The sequence below is a fragment of the Phalacrocorax aristotelis genome, chromosome 6 (genome assembly GCF_949628215.1).
Source record: "Phalacrocorax aristotelis chromosome 6, bGulAri2.1, whole genome shotgun sequence".
NCBI classification, from domain to species: Eukaryota; Metazoa; Chordata; class Aves; order Suliformes; family Phalacrocoracidae; genus Phalacrocorax; species Phalacrocorax aristotelis.
Genome location: NC_134281.1, coordinates 63,111,616 through 63,133,253, shown reverse-complemented (window position 1 = coordinate 63,133,253; position 21,638 = coordinate 63,111,616). Strand labels below are relative to the sequence as shown.

The following is a 21,638-nucleotide window of genomic DNA, read 5'->3' as shown; positions in this document are numbered from 1 at the left end:
CTACAGAGAACATCTGGATTAGATACATTTTTTGTTCTGTTTGTGTGGAAAGTTTACATTCCAGGAAATTGTTATATCATCAATTTGGGAAAAAAAAAAAGCCAAGTCTGAATAATTTCAGTTAGAGATTTTTTCCTAGGGAGCCAGCAAACTATTTTGGTACTCATTTCAACTACTTCGGTACCAGCCAGTAAAGAGCAGAATTACATTGTTTTATTAGTATACTAGACTAACAATTGGTTAGTTGCCTTTGAGAAATTGTTTATCAATGTCAGTGATATATTAATAGGTCTGACTCAAAGTAAATCAAGAAGTGCTGAATAACTAGGGATACAGAAAAGCTTTGCCCAGTCAAACTAATTCAGATAGAACCCTCATACTATTTAGTCAGTAAGCACAAGATGAGGTTTCACAGCGTTCTATTCTTCTTGTACAAGGTCAGAAAAAGAAGAGAGGAGAAAGGGCCTTTTGTGGTGCAAAAGGACATTGAAGAGTTCCTGCAGCGAATCATCTGAGCTAGACTGGTGCAGGCAACGTTCTCGGTTCTCCTCAGAAACAATGGTAAGGATACAGCCACAGCAGTAATGCTCAAAGTCTCGAGTTGCTACAGAAAACAGTTCTTGATGGTCCCAACAAAACCGACAAATCATGAGTTACTTCATACTTGCACCTCAGACTGAGTTAGGAGGTCATGCTGCTTTTCTTAGAGCTGCAGCCTCATTTCACTTGAAACACAGTCTTTTTTACTTAAGGAAGACTTCAGTATATGTTTACTGCTACAGATTAAGCCTATATGACATTATTATCCCTTTTAATTGGATTATTCAGAGGGACATTGATTGCCTTCTTTGATCTGATAAAAGATTAGTTTAAATTTTGCTCATGGATTATTTTTTAATTAAAAAAATAATCCATACTGAAGTGAAAGTGTTTTAGTGTAGCAGTTTGTAAGCACGCACTTTATCTTTACAATGGAAGGTATCTTTGATCTAACATAAGGTCTGAAAATATAAATGAAAGTCGAGAACCTACACAAAGAGTTGAGATTGACATAACAAGGGTGAAGCTAGCAATTTTTTCCAGATGATTTTCCTTTAGCTCTTTTTTTTTCAAATTGTATGTAATACTTGGCACTCTGCCTTAGATTGTTTTTGAAAAGGCTAGCATGAGAACAAGCATGTTGTCTCAGACCAAAGGTCTGTCTAGCCTTGCATCGTGTTTCTGTCAGCAGCAAACAACAGATGCTAACAGAATATGGCACACATACTAATGTACCACCTGAACGTTCTTCCAGCATCTCCTCATCTGTAGCTTAGGTATTTCTTGAGCCTCATAAGATGTTTGATACTTAATAGACCTCAGTAATTTTTTTATTCAGGAATTTGTCTTAATTCTTTCCTGAGCTTTTAGCATTCACAATGTGCAGCAGCAAGGAGTTCCACAGCTTAACTGCATGTTGTCGGAAGAAAGTATGTCCTCTCATTCTGAATCTGCCTCCTACTAGTTTCCATATAACAATACGGTCAATGAAGTCATCTGAAGAAAAATTTGCGTTAAACTAGAACTGAAGGGATCAAATTTATTTTGAAGGAATGATTTCATCAACCCCACCCCAAAACATCTTGTGAAAAGTCAAATACAACTGAATTGGATTAAACCTGGATCTAGACAAAATTGCCATCTACTGTCATGTGGGATTAGAAAAAATTGGCGTTAAACTGAAAGCACATACACTTCAAACAACCCAGTCTACCAACATTCTAAGTCACATAAAAGCGGTGACATTAGGAGTCTTGGCAAGTATAGAGGAACCTTCCACACTGCATTCCTGGAAGCAGATTCTATACATATCTCTAAGCCTATCCTTAAACTGAATGGCATTTAAGTTGTTATAAAATATCTCTTACAATACAAATAACATGTGAGAGGTCTTCCTACTGATGAGAATAATTAAGTCATGGTTAGCAAGACAGCGGTGTTCTCTGGATATAGGAAGCTTGCCAATTGCACTGTTTCCGTTTAGTTATCCCCTAAGCTTGGGTGCCTCATAGCAAAATGGCTTATGAGTCTAGAAAGAAGGCAACAATTTCATCTTACACATGACTAAGTTTTTCCCTAGCATGTGTGATTTTTCTGTCCTGTGGTTAGTTATGGAAGCTAACATGCTTTAGCAAAACTATTACATTTCCTTAACTACATATTAAGGACAATGAGGCCAAAGGATCCTGAATATACAGCAGATTTTTATTTTCCTATCTACCCCCACGCCAGATGTTACCTCTTGCATCTTTTACTAAGTTGCATAATGTCTTTGCTAATTAAATATCTCTAAGTGCTTTCTCATGTACTAAGTCATATCACACTTTTTTTAAAAAATAAATCTTTTAAAATCATCTGAGACTTGTGAATAGAAGGTATAACAGCACATTTTCCAAACACAAGTATTAGTCAGATCACCCCGTACGAAGTATATTTATGTAAGCCTGCTGCAGGAACAGTTTCCCGTGAGTGTGTGTGGGGTGTTATATATTTATTTTTAATTACAGATGTACAGGCTAGTATTCTTTGCTTGAAAATATACTAACTATTTAGCAGCAAGGAGAACTATGATACTTCTACTGGTATTTTTACCATGTTAGCCATTATTTAGCTACCTTCTTTTTTTTTCTAATATTGTTGCCAGATTGGAGAGATTTATATACGCAAATTGGAAGTGTAATTCTGAACATGGACTGTATGACCAAAACACTATCCCACACAGATTTTTTTATAAACTTACATTTTAAAGCATGGGTCTCCGGACATTAGCTGCATGTTGATCAAAACCTACACATTAAGAAAACAAAACCCACTGTGAGAAAAAAACCAAAATGGAACTGGTCTGTGATATATGGTCACATTACTAAGTTATACTTGCCACAAGTCTTATATTTAAGTAAAACAAAACGGCATTATCACATATGCAAATAAACACATGCAAAAACTGACATCTTTTTTCTTAACGCACATGCAAACAACACAAAACAGTATTTAAAGTAGCAGTTGCACATACAAGAGTCTGCAAATGTCACATAGATCAAGAAGAATCTTAGAAACATTAATAGTTAAGATGGCTTAAAGGGAAGAATAAAGAGACACGAAATCTAAAAGATTAATGAGCAAACAAAATATTGTTTAAAGCACTGAATTATGTTCTGAATTATGTTCCTTGCTGAGAGTGTTTAGCAAACTGCTAGCAGATGAGAACTGGTTGTGCTAACATCAGAGGTGACGTAAAACCGCAGAAGGTAAATAATGCCATAGGACAACAATGCACTGAGAAGGCTTGTTAGCTGGGTCAATGCCATCAATTAATGTTTTCTGGAAAAAAGTCTATAGCCATCTTAAAGAAATAGGAAAGTGCATGCTTAAATGGTGTACTCAGTAGTATGAGAAAATAATCCTAGTGTCTTGGTAGGAAAAGAAACTTTAAAAAAATTTACTTGTAACATTCTGCATGTAATTATTTTCAGGTTAATGCAGCTTCAACTTTTTTAACTCCCTGGACTAATGGGAGAGAACGTCAGGGTGAGTTTCTTCCAACAATGCTCACCAATTGTTACACTGATGACTATGAAACAGAAAAGGGAAGGTACCACGAGTCGTGGAGGTGCTGACGCTGGCTTATACATAAATAAGCCAATTAAGAGATTCACTCTTAGAAAAGCCCCCCAGGAAGTTGCCCAGTCTTAAAGATGCAATTGCTACATTTATATGAATGTATTAACTTTTTCATCATGCTTCCCTATTCCATTTTCATTTTCTGTTAGAACAGGAATATCTTTTGAAAACTTATCTTTTACAGCTATCCAGCTCCATTTCAAAGAGTAGGACAAATTCTATTTTTGACTGCATGGATTTTAATGATTCTCTCTAAACAATGCTGATGTTTTTACTTTGAATAGTTTTCCTTATAGAAAGAGGTTCAGAAAATGTATTCTAAAATTCATTAAGTGCTTAATACCACTTGTACTCTGCTTTATTAGTTTAAGTATGACAAAGGAAACAAATTACTTTGAGAATGGAGTTATCCTGTCTTGTATTTTTGGTATCATAACCTTCCAGTAAACAGCGACGAGTAGTATTTCCCGATCCAGCAAACTCTGCTAGATTTAGATCTGCAAATCCCAGCTGTTAAGAGAAAATGACAGAGTCAGTAGTAAGCCTATTACTAAATGAAGTTTTTTGCGACATGCACAGTATTGAGTGCCACTCAACAGTGGTTTCTCTCAAATATGAATAAGATGCCCATTAAAGGCAGTGGCGTAAGGCCGAAAGCAGAAAACAAACTTTGAGTGTCAAATTCTGCATAGCTTTATGTCCAGTTAAAAATTAAAGTCTCAAGACAAAAAAACAAGGATAGTTTTCATTATTTTTAAAAGTAAACACATGCAGAGGGGTTTACTTTTAGCAACCTTTTCAATATACTAAGTTGAAAGAAAAAAGCATTCTGGTGGTATAAGGTTATTATATATTATTAAACACTGATTGAGAGTTCCAACACCACTGTGTCACTATAATGCACATAATGAAATCGTGGGTATTAGAGTATTATTCTGTAAGTGTGTTAAAAGGGCATAAAATTACAAGAAATGAAGGCTAATTCTTAGGCAAAATTAGATACATCTCAGTTTACCTTTGCATATGCCTTTCCTCCTTTTAACTCCTAGATAAAAAAGAAAAAAAGACATGTCATTAAGGCATTAAAGATACTGACTGGGGTTTTTTTGTTTGTTTTGGCTTTTTTTAGAAAAGCAAATACTAATCTTCATTTTAAAATCACTCAACACACATTTGCTAGTCTGTACGATTGCTATTTAGCACTTAGTACTAATGATCCGGAGATCCTGCTGGTGCTGGCCAGCAGGAGACTGTCATCTTGCAGAGGGGGGAAGGGTAGAATGCCTGATGCCAACCAGCATTTGGCTCTTGCGAAGACTAGCTCCAAAGGCAGGAAATGCTGAATACAAAATTCTGGTAAATTCTGGTACTTAGCACAGTTCAAGGCTTCTAAGTTTACTGCTGCTTGCTAGAAGCATCTGCCAAGGGTTAACTTTATAAAAAGACTGATAAGCAATTCCTTTGCTGTCCTGCTGGAAGAAGTGTTATTTTCAATAAGAACATAAACCCCCCATGAATTAGTCAAACTAAGGTAATTAGTAGAATTACTACAAAATTTTGACTAGAATAATACGTGACATGGTTGCAGCTACTATTTGCTTTATGAAGCTTATCAGACATTTAAAAATTAAATCAAAACAAGTGAAGAAAGAGCAGGGAAAGAGGAGAGGAGGGAAAAAGAACTACTTACCTTCCGTACAGACACTCTGCAAATGCAAGTATCCAGAATCCCTGTTGTGGCACTGGCACTGATTTTACACATAAATGAGAACTTTTTCTTCCAGCGGACGCAATTTGCCTGTACTACTTCCCTGCAAATAGAGAGCATAAGCTTAGTATCAGTTGCATATACATTCAGGACCATAAAATGCAACAGAACAGCTCAAGAACGAACACCACTGTTTGTAGAGCAGTCACTTCATGCAAAGTCTGATCCACGGCCTGAATAATCATCCTTCATTTTTCTCTTTGCATAGCAAGACTAATAACTGTTTCAAACCTTGAACTTAATATTCAACAGCCATGTGTTTTTGCAAATGACCAAGACACTCTTTGGCCAGTTTGCCTCAGGAGACTGAAGTCTTCCTGAAGATTAGCCCCCAGGTACTGTCTTCCAAGCTGCTGAGCTTTGGAATGTGCTCAAGATACCATCTTTGACAACTAGTTTTTCAATACAGAGAAAGGGAGCATCATACAAGCATAACGAGATAAATTTGAAGAAAAAGTACACAGGAAATGATGTACAATAACCAGACAGAAAATAATGCACTTGGGGCAAACACGAATTTCAGCTACTGGGAGCTTGCTGTTTGAGAGCAAAATAAGATGGCTAATGTCATCATCGCTCACTGCAGGAGGATTACAACCTCACAATATGATGTGGCTGAAAAAAAGGCAAAAATAGGATGCTTTCAGCTACATTAATGTTATTACATAAGGCTCAAGCAGAACACATTATTCTGTTTGGGTAACTCTGGTTGAGCAAGAACAGACTCCAGAGTGAACAGATACAGGGAGGACAACTAGAAAACTCCTGTATCTGATAAGAAAAAAAAACCAACTACATAATAAAAATACATTAAGTAATTCAAACACTTTAGTGACCAAATAACTTTAAGTCAAATGAAAAGTGGTTAGGACCAAAATAAGGCATAATCAAACACCCATTTAAAACTGAAAATTGCAAGGTCTGAAACCACAGAGCAAGTTTTTGGAACAGTCTTCAAATAAGAGAAGCTGGAGAAAAAAAAAAAAGGTGCTGTATTTAAAGACAAGGTTGGACAGTTTGTCAATAACAGGGGCCGTAAGGACTGGTGATTCTGAGGGACCTGCCTCAATGATCAAAATCTCTTTTCTTGTCCCACATCTCTAAGCTCAGAACTTGGAACTGTGGAGAAACTGCTAGTTTTTTCTACTGCTCTACTGTTCAAGTACAGCCTTCACATATTAAAGCAATATTTGTCATTTTCTTTCTCTTTGATTTTTCTAATATATGCATTGCTATGTTTTATATTAGCTTCTTACAGCAGCTTATACTTGAAGATCCAGTCTGACATCTTTAACAGAGGTAGAATTCTATGGTTCCACGTAAGCTGGAGTCAGAATTTATCACTTGTGGAGAAATGATCAATTGCAAGGCTCATGCAAAAGCTCTGATTTGCTGTACTGGTGAGGTTAGCAGCTCCAGCACTCACTGGCATTGTGACTTCCTAAGGTAGGAATAAACTAGCCTACCTAAAATGAGTCAGTTCAATGACCACAACAGACTAACGGATTCTGGTGATACAACACTGAGTCATATTCAAGCATGTGACCTAAAAGGAACAGGTTCTGTACACCATGAGCTACCTACCTTTTATCTGTTATGTTTTATATTGTAAATTTTCCTGTGCTTTGGAAAAAAAATCCCAAACTCCCAGTATATGAGCTATTTAAATCCAAAATAGAACCTGAATTCAAAAAAGGCAAATTACTACTAGTTACATCATCTACTGGAAACAGGCTCAAGCAAGAAGTCATAGAATCATAAGGGTTGGAAAAATACAACCTTAAAGGGTTATCTGATAACTGCTAACATTTGATAACACTTAGAAGGCCTAGGAATAACTTGTAGCACTGATGTGATAGTTGCTAAACTCTTGGGTGAAGAAAACGGTCAACTAGATGTTCAGTGTCAAGCAGAACACAGCTATCTAACTGCAGGGTATCTGAGGTCTGCATATTTGCAGGTTTCACACACTGTGCTTAAAGATAATGCAACGTCTGAGAATGCTCTTTTTCTGCAGTTCACAGTGGTCCAGTAACTTAGAAATGAAATCTCCATAATTTGGTTTTTTTTAACTTCTTTTTTTCTACATAACATTTTGAGCTTATCCTAAAAACAAAAAAACCCACCTCTTCTCTCTTAAAAACACCACCACATCAAAAGCAGTTTTACCATTTACATTAGCTGTCTAGCTACAAATTTTTGCTTCAAAGAGAGAAGAGATGTTTATGTCACTATCCGAAGTCATTAAATTCACTGTAGTACTCTGATCCTTCTGTCAACAGTTCTATCAGGATAGATCTAGAATACTAGAAGCTCTTATGAAACAATGCTAATGTCCTCTTGTGAGCACCAGAAGCAACAGACCTGCATTAATACTGAGAGACAACAGACTTGCTCATGCCCTCGACCGTGCTGGTAGTTACGCTAACTTTCAGGAGCTTGCTTGACTAAAAAGTCTGAGTGGGAAGCTGAACTTGAATGCAGGTTAACTAAGCAATATGGTTGGTCAAGATTTTCTTTCACTAAGAACCTCATGTTTTGCACACTGATAGTGTTCCTCTCCAAAAAATCCAATTGCATAGACAAAAAAAATCCCAGAATCAGAATTTATTCGTACTTTCAGCACAGCATAAGAATCTCCATGTTAACTATAATTAAAAACCCACTACAATTAAAAAACCTCTACATTTAGAGGATAATTAAAAATGCTGTTGCCTAAACAAAGTGGTGGATGTAGCCAGCTGTCTCTTTTACTGGACTTTAAAGAGTTATTGAAATTAAATTTTACCAGAAATATCTACTCAATACTAAAATGCATGCAATTATGCAAACTGTTACTAAGTTTCAAACAGCAAGAACTCTCAACAGTCCTTTGACTTAAGCTCTGTCTCTCTAGTCTCAGATCAAGGCGTATCAGCTATGTCCATGAATTCACAGGGAACCTGCATTTGCACATTACTACGCATCCAATATCATCTGCAAAACAGTCAAGTCTCGAGTGTCCTTTTCAAAATCAGAAGCAATGTAGAGTTTCTGCTATTCATTATAAGGCTATAAAACAATGCTACAAGACTGAAAGCATTCACTTATCATCCACAAAGGTCAGAAAATCCCTTCTCGTAGCCTCTGCTCATCACCCCACCCTTCCCTCATCACCCAGGATACCATTGGGACTACCAGTAACAGAATCACTTCTCCTAGTCATCATTTCGCTACGTTCTTGTAGTATTTTTACATCTGTAACATTTCCAGTTACTAATAATACTTTTTTCTACAATAATGCCTTTGTTTTTCCAGATGTTTCTGTAAACTCATAAGGTCAAAATTATGTACCAAAATCTTTGTACAACTCAGTCTTACGGTATAGGTTATGTTTCTGCTTTTCAGAACTGCTTTCCACCTGCTCAGCAAACTCCAGTCAAAGCAGCTTTACACTGTACAGTTATATAGTATTCCGGGTATCACTAACGTTATAGTAAAAGATAATTTAGTGAACATTAAATGTAGTGTTTTTGCTTGTAAGTACAAGATAGATGTAAGTAACATCTGCTTGATAAACATAAGTGCTCTTAAAACCGTTAAGGATCTTGAATTTATTTCCACATACCAATACTACTGTACATATATCATTGTTCAAGTAAGGAAGATAGCACAAAACCACTACGCTTTTGGAAGACTCAACCCACTCATATCACAGCTCAGGATTTATTCAGGCAAATAATTTAACAAACATTAAATAGGATGATCAGGATTAAGTTCTCTTAGAAACAAGAAATTAAAAGTTACAGTAAAAATGCCTCAGTTATAGATATTGATGCTCTAATTCTTGCAAAAATAAAAATCGGGTAAAACCAGGAATACCGCTTCCTCCTCATGAGGACCTCAAAAAAGTATCAGTAGCTTCTTTCTCTGGCACATTGTTTTAAAAACCAAGATATTCGAAACATTTGTATACAATGTGCAAAAAAAACCCCAACCAACCCCCCAGCCCTCAAACAGTTCTTCCAATTCCTTTATACAAAGGAATATTTAACATATTTTATGAAGGTAATTTTTGTGTGAAGGAAAGTACCAGCAAGTTACTCCCCTTGTGGAAAAAAACCCAAGTCAAATAATCAGAACGTGTAACTTCTAAGAGTAATATCTAAGCTTCTGAGATTCTTAGGTCGAGTGCAAGGCCTTCAGAAAATAAACAGTTATACTGATTGGTTACCATGGAAGTGAACCCAGATAACTTCTTGGCAACTGTGCCTGTGCTACAGGACACGCTGGAGAAAGCTTTCCGCTATGAGTCAGTTTCCTATGAGTCTCACCGTCACTTTACCACATGCAAAGCAAAAGCAGTTGTTTTATGAATCAAAATATAACTTAGTTACTAAGATGCATTCAAATATGTACTAGGTTGTTGTGCTTTGGTGTAATGTAATGAATTCTGTCAGCAAGACTTCACCAAGAATAAATTGAGTAGACAGATAGTTTAAGATAAATTGATTCCAAAGTATAAATTACTGTCAGTTGAACAAATTAAATGAATGTTTTTTCTTCAGAGGGACAATTTCACATAGACTAAATTTCAAATGCAAGATTTCAGCTCTAGACAAGTCTTTTTCTGTATTTTATGTACTGTACAAAATTGCCATTGAGAATGATGAACTCTGATGAAAAATGTCTTTTTTTTTTCCTCTTCTGATCCACAAAAGAGAAAATCAACAAGAAAACCAACACAAAAAAACCCAATAAATCCTAATCCAGTCAACTCCTCATCCTAATTTGTTAACAAGTGATGGGTTGGGGTTTTTTTGGGTTTTTTTTTGGGGGGGGTTGGGTTTTTGTTGTTGTTGTTGTTGTTGTTGTTTTGTTGCTGTTTGTTCAGGTTTGTTTTGGTTTTGGTTTGGTTTTTTTAACGTTGTTTGTGACCAGCAGATTGTTTGTTCATTTCCACATGGATAAAGGATATGAATAACAGCTTGTTTCAGCAAACACCCACAACTGCAAAAATAAATCACTTCTAAGATCTTAAGTGTTACAGGAAAAATCCCTTCTTGCCAAATGGAAAAGCTTTAGCAGGAGAGGCTTAGAAACAAAGAAGCCAAAACTCCTTGTCAGCATTTACCAAAATACTGTGTTCCATTAATTTGATTTTTAAAAATTTTTTAAACAATTAGGTTTACTCAAGTTTTTATCTGAATTATTCTAGACAGCCAGTTACGACATTTAGCCATTTGGGGATGATTATGTTAAACAGATTGTTTTTCTAGTGCAATTATTTTAGAATCATTGGTCACTGAAGAGACCAAATATTGTGAGATTTTGTTTTCACTTTTAAGATGTCATTCAGTCTTTACATCAGACTACTTGCACATGAAACTACTTCTAGAAATACTTTTGGAATCAGTTGGGTCAGAACGCTTCTTTATGTTAAGGGGTGTCTACTTAGCCATTTTACAGCTTTTGTACAGAACATGAGTTACCTACTCACTATAAATACTTTGAAAAATAGCTTTATCACTCCACGAGATAAACGGGAATATTATAGTTATTTTTTAAAGCTGATAGTTTGATGGGAGGGTTCTTTGAACTCCTAAGTATTGTTGAGGACGGGTTCTTAGAGTCCAAAGTACAGTGAATAAAATGCCTGTAGAAGAGTTATCTCTGAGCAAGTGCGTATTTTCCAATATTGCATAAGTTTTGCTTGCTTCTTTTAGGGCGAAATACACCACGTTGATGAGACAGGGTGAGAGAAGCAAGGCTGCTGCAGCTCTGCTCCCCAGATCCAACCAGTGGCAAGGTGAGGATGTATTCCCACAAGCACCCCCACACACCACATGTACACAGCTGGCCACACTCGCACACGGGCACTCGCTCCAGGTGCTGGCACCACAGGCACACAGGTCTCTCACTCCTGGTCCCACCCCAGTGGCTGGCACTTGGTTTCACTCTTGTCTCTCCAGTTGGTGGCCCCCAGGCTTGCGGGTGCTACGGCCCACAATCCCAGGCCAGCTGCTGGCACCAAGACTCTCTCTCACTCCAGTTGCTGGCACAGTGGACACACAGACCCCTGTGAGCCACAGTCCCACTCCTGTGGCCAGCACATAAATCCACTCACTCAGGTCCCTCCTGTTGCTCGTGCCACAGACACCTGGGCCCTCTGATGCACAGTCCTGGCTCCAGTTGCTGGCACTTAGACACACACCACCCCCCACCACCACCTCCACCACCTCCCCACAGGGAACAGAGTGCCCTTCACCCAGGAAAGAGTTAGAAAGTAGTTTAATATGAAGATTCAATAGACTGCACTGATTAGGAACAGGGCATGGCCAGACAAATATAACAATTAGCAAACTATTTATACCTCACTGGCCTTATCCCCTTACCTCTCTATTTTCCCCACACTTACTCCTCCCTAAATCACCTAAATTCAGCCTTTCGTCCACCTTTAGTTCCTGCCCTAAACATCCCATAAGAAGCCTGTGCCCCTGCATCCCAAAGCGTATCTCACAGCACTACGCAGTAACTCCCCTCAGTCCAAAAGGTGCTTTAGTGTTGCTCGACACAATGGGTGTCCTGCCTGGACAATGGGTCTGAGGCTCTCCTGGGACAGCCCTGGGAGCGGCCTGGACAGGATATCGCCTTGTCTGAGTCCCTGACTGCAGTGTCCCACCTGCCTCTGTGCCTCTGGGCTTGTGGGCCTTTGATAGGCTGATGGCTCCTGTGACAGGCCCAGGAGTAGCTGGGGCAGGGTATTATTTTATCTCCCCCACCCTCCCCTGCCTTTGCTTCCTGTGCTCATTTGTGAGTGTGTGTATGAACTTTTTCCACCCAACCTTACAGCTTCCTTTAATCAACCCTTGGCTTAATAAACTCAATACAGTTAGCTCTGTCCTTCTGATACAAATAGAGTGTTCAATAGGTTGCAGTAACATGAGTTATTTTAATGTAGGAAATAGTATTTTAAAATGGGAACACTATCCCATTCATATATATACTTTATACATACACACTTTTTAATACATATATATCTATATAAAACTAAGCATCTTTCTTCTGTGGAATGCCAGAGCACCTAGCAAAGAATGCTAATGTCATGATCCCACCTTACAGAGACAGGAATTAGGCCATTAGCCTATAATCTAACAGTTTGTTAGCCACACTTCCAGTGCCCTCCGTGGTTCAGGTATTTTACAGTAGGATTCGGCCTTTCCTTGGCTGTCTTTAGCATTAGGAGGGTATTGTTGGATACAGAGTTCTCATTTATGCTTGGGAACACATAATGGTTTGACATGCAAGAGAAGAATACCCTCTTGCACCCCTCTTACCCAAAACCTACTTCCATTTCAAATTTGTGCAGTCTCACAGTTGAGGGAAAAATATAGGTACCCGTGCAACAGGCTGCCAGAGCAACTAAGTGGCCGTCTTATCGGCCCACTTTCAAGCAAAACATGGCGCACTCCTGTTCAGTCTCCTAAGATCTGCCAAGTAGCTTGATATTTATAAAGCGTTAAGATCCTCAGAAGAAAATTGCTCTTACTACACAGAAATTTACTCATCTTGTTTGGTTTGGATGCATGCAGCTGAAGTGTCAAATGATACAATTTACTCATGTCATTTCTTTTAATATCTCTGCTGTACACACAAACAAAAATATAAACAAGATCACCCAACAAAGAGATCCTTCACTTTCAAATTAAACTAAAATCCTCATTGCTAAGTTGATAATGGGAGTAGAAACAAACTCAAATAGACAAATACGAAATTACCACAGGTATTTTAAAGCAAACAGAATGAGATCTAGCACCAATACCAGTATCAATTTTAATCCAATGTATTCTATGCATCTAATACACAATTTAGTCCCTGTAACACACATGCTGCCCATGCATGTACCAATGCCAACCTCACCATCTTTAAAGATGGTTGAGGTACAATGGAGCAAAAAACTTCCAATATAATTTAGAGTTTGGTATTTGAAAAGTTAAGTTATTTGGCAATCAGAACGCTGAATTTAGTCTTTGTATAGAAAGATGCTTCTCAAAGTTAGAGCTCAGAGTGTGATCTCCAAAGTACACGCTGTAGTAATAAACCTATGCAAAGCTTCAATTTATTTCTTACATTCAGGAAGAGATACAGTTGACTGTTCCTTTAATATTCTGTGTTTCCTCCACATCTGAGTCATATAAGGAGATACAATCTTTCCAACAAAAACATTTTTTCCTAAGCATTGCAAAATAACCTGAAAAAACCCAGTCATTTACAAACACAGCTTCAATGTTTCACAAACTTCACTAAGCAAACCAGCAAACAGCTGGCTCTGCAGGAAGAGCTCCACTTGTTTACAGTTCACAACTCCACAGTTAATTTTCTGTTAATACATGCAAAACTTTAATGGAGCAATCATTTTCAATTCCACATGTTTTTACTCACAATAAACAGATTAGACCTTTAACTAGCAACATTCCAGGCGAAATATTTCTTATGAAATGTGTATAAGCTGATCACCACAGAAATAGAGCTGCTTTGGAATACTTTTACTTACAAAAAACTGCTGGTTACAAGCAAATGCAGAGACCTAAACGGGCATTCGCACTGTGAAGGGCAAACTGCAGTAGCAAGACTGAAGCCAGCAGTTCGAAGGAAGTGATTGTTCTGCTCTGTTGAACATTTTGAGGCTGTATCTGCAGCACTGCATCTGTTTTTGGGGCCCTCTCAGTAGAAGTAAGGCACTGATAAACAGAAGCAAGTCCAGGGGGTGTGAGATGAGGGACAGGAGTCAGGGCTGAGGAGGATGAAGCACCTGATGCAGGAGAACTCAGGAACGTGGGATTCTTACAATCTGCAGAAGAGGTGAAGGAAGATCTAATTGCTATCTTCAGCCACCTATTGAGTTAGCGAGAAGATGGAGCCAGATGTGTCTTCATGGGGAGCGGAGAAAGGAAGAGAAATAACAAGAGAAATTCCAATAAAATAAGGGAAAAAGTGTTTACAATAAAAGTGGTGAAGCAGAGGGGCAGGTTGTCTACAAAGACTGGAATCCCCGTTCTTACGGATTTTCTACTGTTGACAGGACATAGCTCTGAGCTTCCTGATCTAATTGAAGCTAGTCTTGCTCTGAGCAGGAAGATGGACTACATGATATCTAGCACGCCCCTTCACCCTCAATTATTCCATGAACAGAAATAGCCCTTCAAATATGAAGGCAATCCGGTGCTACGGTGCTTGCAAATGGCAAGTTTATGGCAGCAAAATACTGTGCTCCATGTACTGTGCTGGGGTCAGGGGAGGAAAAAACCCAAAACGTCATCAGCTCTTTTAAACCAAAGCACCTGTTCTGCACAAGCCAGGCACATTAAGCATAAACGCTTTTCTCCCCACCCCCTCCTCTCTGAGAGATGTCTCTCATGCATCCCTTATCAGTACAAAGTTCCTGAAAAGCTAACTGCTGCTGTACCTTACAGTAGTTAGTTACAGTAACAAGTCTCACAAGAATGAGCCCTTTTTGTAACTACAATAACCAGTTACATCCTATGCAAAATGCAGTCTGTACATTTTCTTAATCTCCTACTGTAGCCCAAAGACAGCTCCCTTCAGATCTGATTTTATTTTCTTTACTCCTTTGATTCTTTGATCTTCCTCCAGTCTATTTCAGAGATTTAATTTCTTTATCCCTCTCATTTCCACACCATTACTCTTCCACTTGTACACGTGAACTCTCCCGTTAATATTTTAGCCTTAGTTTCTTCCCTTTCAGCCCTGCCCAGAACACCCACACCATCACATTACCTTCCTCAAGCGTGTTCTCTTAACCTGTGTCTAAACCCATTTTATTGTAACTATTAACGAAAGGCTGAAGAGGTACAAAGAAACTATATATATATAAAAGAAAAAGTTATAATTTGTATAGAGAACTTCCCCTTCTTACCTCTTCCTTTCTACAGAGAGGGGCAGGGCCTGGAAGCTGCTCAACCAACAGTCTCTTCACAGCCGAGAAAACACTAAGAAGACATTTGGGAATCTGAAAAGAGCAGCCACAACACTGCAAGCCAGGATTTTTATCCCACTGCCAGTTTGCCTCACAGCTTTTGAAAACTTACTTTCTTTCAGTTTATCCAACTGCAAGTCCAGTTACAGCTGAAACGCTGTTAGAAGTAGCATTATTCCCTACCAACTCTAAAGACTCAACAGGATTCAGACATCATGCAGGAAGACAAGAGCAACAGGGACAGTAATTCCATGTGACAGGTGTGTTTTTCTAACAAGTACTTTTGTTTAAAAACAGAAAGCTGGGTTAGCTGTGTTCCTATCAGGAGAAATTGTCCCTTTCAAATGCAGTAGCAGCAACAGGAAAACAATGGTTGCAAAGCAATTTGAAGAGCCCAGTGAGGCAGAAAATGGACTTGCTGGAGTCACAAAAACCAGATGTAGCTTTAGGCAGTCGAGAATAAGGTAGCCGAGCATCACTAGAAGTAAGAACAACTTATTATCTGGAAGATAAGAAATCAATTTATGCAGAAGACAATTACATATTCTAGTCTATATCTATTAGGAATATTAATATATTCATGCAAGTAATGCAAAATGTCTGAGATTGCCTCTCAGGACTCAAGAGCATGCTGTACATAAAAGAACCTCCCTGGAATCTCTTTGAGAATAAAATGTTTTGATGGAAAACTTATTGTTCTCAGCTGCCCCGATCTATATCTGCTACACAGGTACCAATCATAATCAGCTTCTTAGTTTTGAACGTTGCTTTTTAAAAGAAACAGTCTGGAGTGTCAGAAATCAGATCTCAAAAGGCAGGGGAGCATGACCAAACTGAAGACTGCAGTCGTAAGAACACACCACCCAAGAGTGGTCCTTGAGTGGGGTGCAGGTAGAAATGGAGCTCAAAAATAAAACCACCAGGCTTACAGCTGCTGAGCCTAAATCTATACAGTACAGTGTTGAAAGTACACCCTCATGAAATAAGATCCTCTGCTTTCCAGAACTTCTTTGATTTCCTCACACCCTGTCTGTTCTTATGCAGCTGGTTGAGCAACAACTCAGCCTGTGAGCAGTTATCTACCCTAGGGGCCCATCAATTATTTCTTCAGCCTATTAGGATGAGGGCAGTTGCAGGCAGCCTGTACTTTCTGTATATGTATGTCAGCGTTGGACTAGCCTTGAATAAATATGCTTAGTATTTAGTCAAGTCTATACCTTAAAATAGTATTTTTCTGTTCAAGATATTCATAGGTGTAATTTCTGCCCTGGAATAATCTTCTGTGCTTTCATGGTGCAATAGACATTATGTGCACAACATTTTATGACCAGACAGTGCATAGATACATAGCGTCCTGGAATCTGCACAAGAGTCCTGTATTAACGTATCCAGTTTGAAAGAGAGATACCTATTATAATTGGCCCAGGGAAGAATGGAAGTGTACAGAGGCACCCTTCCACATGGGAATCCAGGCTTAAGCGAGAAAGTTTTCTAAACGAAAATGAGGTTTGCTACCATAACTTTGCACACATCCACAGTCTATTTGCTGAAAATCCACCCTTTGTTAGAAAAATCTAAAAATCTTATTGTAAAGATCCAGAAGTCATATCAGAAAGCAATTTCAAAAAAGGGGACACCAGGAATTACACTGTGGCTGACCCGCAGTTTACTAAAACAACCGAAAAAGCCCTCCCACAACTCCCTTCGAGGTCTTCCATGTTGTAGAGTTAAAGCTTACAGGCCATTTGTTCTCCCTAGAATTCCAGGGTCCCGTCCTTACACACACACGCTCAGACATTTCCCCCCTCCCCTCAGGGTTTAAACACTGCTACTACTTGGATGTTCAATGTCCTTTGATCAAATTATTATTTGAAAGTACTAAATAGCTTTAAAAAGTTGAGTATTTTGTCAGGCAATTAAGCATTAAGCATTATCATACAGAATTTTCTTTTCCTACAGTAAATATTCACAAATACACATAGGGAAGTTTCAGACAGAAGTTTTCAAATTGGTGTTCTAAAAAACTACGTAAACACACAAAAAACCACAGCGGTGTATAAACAGTTAATATGGTTGATACTTATACAACAACCAGATTGCTACATACTGCGCTATACAAGTTGGTTTTATCTGGTCACAGAATTTCTATACACTTCAGGCACACATCTGCCTCAGCCAGAAAAGTAGTCGGACTCTGACAAGTCTCCAATGACACAGACGATGAATGTGTCATATATTTCTTACATATCTCCTTCTCAGTAAAGATCTGACAAGTGAAACAAAATATTTTCCAGTAGCTTGAACTTTCATCTTTCTTCTTTTTGTCCCACATCATCATTCAGGGGAATGATCTAGGTACCCCACAGCTTGCAGGATCAGGCCTTTAATCATTCACACGGCATGATCCACACAGCAATGAAACAAAGAGTGCTTGGATCTGTTTTCATTACAACTCACTACATACAGGCCTTTATTCCAACACGGCCGGCCTGTGTCTTGATGACATTTCTTTCTCAATGAGTAAGCTTTAAAAAGAAAATGGCAGTGGTAGGCTGGTTTATAGCTTGTTGATAGGACTCCTTTTTTTAAAAAAGGCAAAGGCAGCAGAGTATTGGTTTGTATCAGTACCAACCTGAGAACTTAATCCTCAGTAACCTCTCCCCCCAAAATTATAGTTTACTAGACCTAAGTCAGTAACAAAAATAAAAGCTCTTAAGAAGACATGGTCAGTTTTCCCACATATTATATAGTATTTGAGATGAGTTTGTGTATCACCTTATGAAACACTGGAGTTCTTAAAACTTTTTATACTGCTCCAAAGATCACTACTTTAAGGATACCTTTGCCAGCTCACGCTGAAACTAATAAATGCATGCAACTATAAGATGACAGCCATTAAAAAAGTTTGCAACTGACGAATTTTGAAATGCTGCCACTCTGACGTTAACTTAATTTCTTCCTTATTTATTCAGACCTTTGCTGAATCACCACTATGAAAATTTGTCTGTTAATTCTTAAGCCAAGAGCAAAGGCACTCCCTAAATAATTGGCACTGAAGGATGACTGCAGAGGAATTCTTTACCTTCCTACCTGCATACCTCAACACTTCTCAGTCCAGCAGGAATGGGCCAGTTACACTCCCAGGGACTTTGCTATACAAGCATATGTTTCACAGCTGTTGTCATTTTTAAGCCACACCCCCAGATAAAGAAAATGGGAGAATTTCAAAGCTTCTTTAACTCCAACACAATATTTCAACACAATTTTTTACATCGTCACATTTCCACTGCTGCTTCGTATGTACATGCGCTACCTCCTGTCATGCATCCCTCACTCTAATACGCTGTTCACATTCATAAAGATGTACATGTATGACTTCAAACTTTTAGCATCATAAGCAGGCAAGGCAAAAAAGGCCAAGATCACAGTAACGTATCAAAACCACCAGCTCAGCTGAAATGAACTCCTTTAGAATAGAGACACTGTCCAGAAGCTGTATGTCAGCCTGTGAAAATGACTTCAAGGCAGTAAGGGCTGCATTAGGACAGCAATGGCACATTAGTGACTAAAATCATCATCATCATCTATTACTCATGAAGAAGTTGCTTGCAAGAAAACCACTGAAGAAAAAAGAAGACATGAAATGGGAACAGAACACTGATGACTTGAAGACCCTCCAACCATACAGAAGAAGAATTAACCTTCAATTATACATGCTAGTGTAACAGAATGGTTAAATAAGGAAGTTTTAGGCCAAAGTTCCATTTTTATACTCTTCATTCTCCTTGATTAATTCTATTTACAGAATCAAAAAGCAGGTAATTTAGCAAGCTCGGTAACAGCAGTATTTTAATAAGAAAGTAACTAAATATTCATAGATTTGTTCCTGATTTGTGTCTGCTTCCAGGATTCTATGAGACGTTTTTCAGTCAACTCTCTTCGCAATAACATTAAAGTAATATAACAGCCCCAGCAACAGGAGCAAGTGTAATAGGAGGGTGGCGTGCTCCCCCCAGACCTGAAGCCACAGCACACCCTTCCCACCTACACGGTTCTGCCTCTGCCTGGAAAAAATTAACCCACTTGCGCTCTGTTTACCCATCGCCACCAGCGGACCGGGAAGCCACCGTCACAGCTGGTGATGGCTCTATTGCTGAGGTACAGAAGGCGGTAAAGGAAAAGGAGAAAAAAATAAGAGACACCTGTCTCCTGCAGTACTTGCACCGCAGAATTAAGCATGAACAACATCAGTAATGCACACGACCTAAATACGTACAGGAGATCGGAGAACGCTTTTCCATGAAACTGTTTACGTTAACTCTCCAAGCAAATATCCACAGAACGAAACACAGTGCGCCAGCGTCCAACAGCATAAAACATTAAGGTCGTACAACTCGCGTTCGCGGGACAGCGCTGACTTCAGGCTCGGTGGCAAGAAATTTCTGCCCCTCCCGTTACCCATAACGAGGAGGCTCCGTAGCTCGACGCGTTATGGCACAAGCGGCCGCTTTCTCTACAACAGCCCTCATCCACTCGTGGCCTCATTTCCCCTTTTATTCAGTGTTCAAGAGCACACGTATTTATTTTGAAGTGTTACTGCTCCAAGCAGCGAGCAGCCACGCAGGCGAGGAGCCCACAAACACTCCCACGTCTGTTCTCTGTTGCCGCGGGTGCTGGCAAGGCGGACGGGGCGAGACAGCTCGCCTGCCGGTGGCGAGCCGGAGCGGGAGCTCTGCACGCCCGCTTCCCTTCCCGAGGGGAAAGGCGGGCAGCACGCCCGCAGCCCGGCCGGGCTCTGCCCTGAGCCCCGACCGCCGCGCCCCGGGAGCCGGCCTTGCCCCCGTGCGGCCCCGCGGGGCGGGCGGAGGGCGCGGCAGCGGCGGGACGCGGCTCTTCGGAGGCTCGGAGCCCGTGGGCGAGCGGCGGCCGCGGGGGAGCGGCGCGGCGGCAGCCGCTCGGCTCGCAAGCCCCGGAGGCACCTACCGGGAGGACTCGCCGCTGAAGCTGCCCCCGTCCAGCAGCCGCACCTTGCAGAAGAGGATGCCGTTGACGAAGGGCACGGAGGAGAGCTCGTCCAGCTCCAGCTCCACGCGAAACTTGAACTTCTTCTTCTTCATCATGATGAAGGCCATGGGCCGGGGGCTCCCCGGGGGCCGCCCCCCGGCCCGGTCAGCGCCGCGCGGCAGCTCGGCTCCGCGCCGGCCGCCCCGCTCCGCTCCCATGCCCGGGGCGAGGGCGGCACCGCCAGGACGGGATGGGCCGGAGCGCCGGCCGCTCCCAGCTCAGCCCCGCGGCCGCGGCTCTGCCGGCCGGCGCTCACACGGCAGCCGGCAGCTCCCTCCCGAACGCGCCCGCCCCCGGCAACGTCTGGCGGCGGGCGCGGCCGGCGGGAGCCCCCCGATGGCGCTGCGGGGCGCCCGCTGCCGCGCCCGGGCTCCGGCGCCCTCGGGCTCTGCGATGGGGAACGGGGCGCGCCGCTGTCCCCCGCCCAGCGAAGGGGCCGGGGAGGGACGCGGCCCGGCCCCAGCGTGGCCCCGCAGCCCCCGCTGCTCCCCCGCAGCCCCCCCGCCGCCCGCAGAGCCCGCTGAGCCCCAGCAGCCCCCCGCAGCCCCCGCTACGGCCCCCCAGACACCTCCTGCTGCGCAGAGACCCCCCCTGCGGCCCCCCAGACACCTCCCGCAGATCCCACTGCAGCCCAGGCAGCCCCCCCAGCCCTCCCGCAGACCCCACTGGGGCACGGTCAGCAAGCACATGCCTACTGTTTCGCCAACATTACATCTGTCAAATGCATTATTTTAATGAAGAGTTGCAAAACGATAACATCGTTTAAACATCAAAATTTCAGCTCTGAATTTAGGTTCCTTCTACCGTAATTCAAACCTTATCAGATCTTTTACAGCAGCACAGTCTGTAGTTTACAACTGGCTCCACTTCTGACACGTGCAACAGACCCTCATAGTCTTGTAGAGGAGGAACGTACATGTCCATGTTTACATTTAAGAACAGTGCCGTGGCACAGCACAGATGATCGCAGCAGCACACATGCAATGCTCTTTTGTATCATGTGTAGTTCAACACCAGCACGTGCTCTCCAGGGCAAAGCCTTGCCTCAAAAACCCCTTCCAGGGGACTAAAACATAAAGCAAGCTCCAAGCAACCTCTGTCAGCAGATCAGTTTCCTCTTCAGTGTTGCGTAAGAAAACCCTAACACATAGCATGTCTTCCCATAACCGA

At 40.9% G+C, this 21,638-nt stretch overlaps 1 protein-coding gene across 3 annotated transcripts in view; it reads right to left on the bottom strand.

Moving 5' to 3' along the window:
- The window catches only part of EEIG2 (EEIG family member 2), a 33,958-nt gene extending 13,152 nt beyond the window's left edge, over window positions 1–20,806 (bottom strand). For 2 of the 3 annotated variants that reach the window (XM_075098295.1, XM_075098296.1), the window contains exons 1-5: window positions 20,388–20,806; window positions 5,351–5,471; window positions 4,676–4,705; window positions 4,054–4,170; window positions 2,780–2,826 (exon numbers count right to left, since the gene is read on the bottom strand). In XM_075098295.1, the coding sequence (XP_074954396.1) occupies window positions 2,780–2,826; window positions 4,054–4,170; window positions 4,676–4,705; window positions 5,351–5,471; window positions 20,388–20,626 (554 nt within the window). In that variant the 5' untranslated portion in view covers window positions 20,627–20,806. The remainder of the gene's footprint in view (window positions 1–2,779; window positions 2,827–4,053; window positions 4,171–4,675; window positions 4,706–5,350; window positions 5,472–20,387) is intronic. The other variant, XM_075098294.1, reaches the window with a different exon arrangement.
- Window positions 20,807–21,638: the final 832 nt, after the last annotated feature.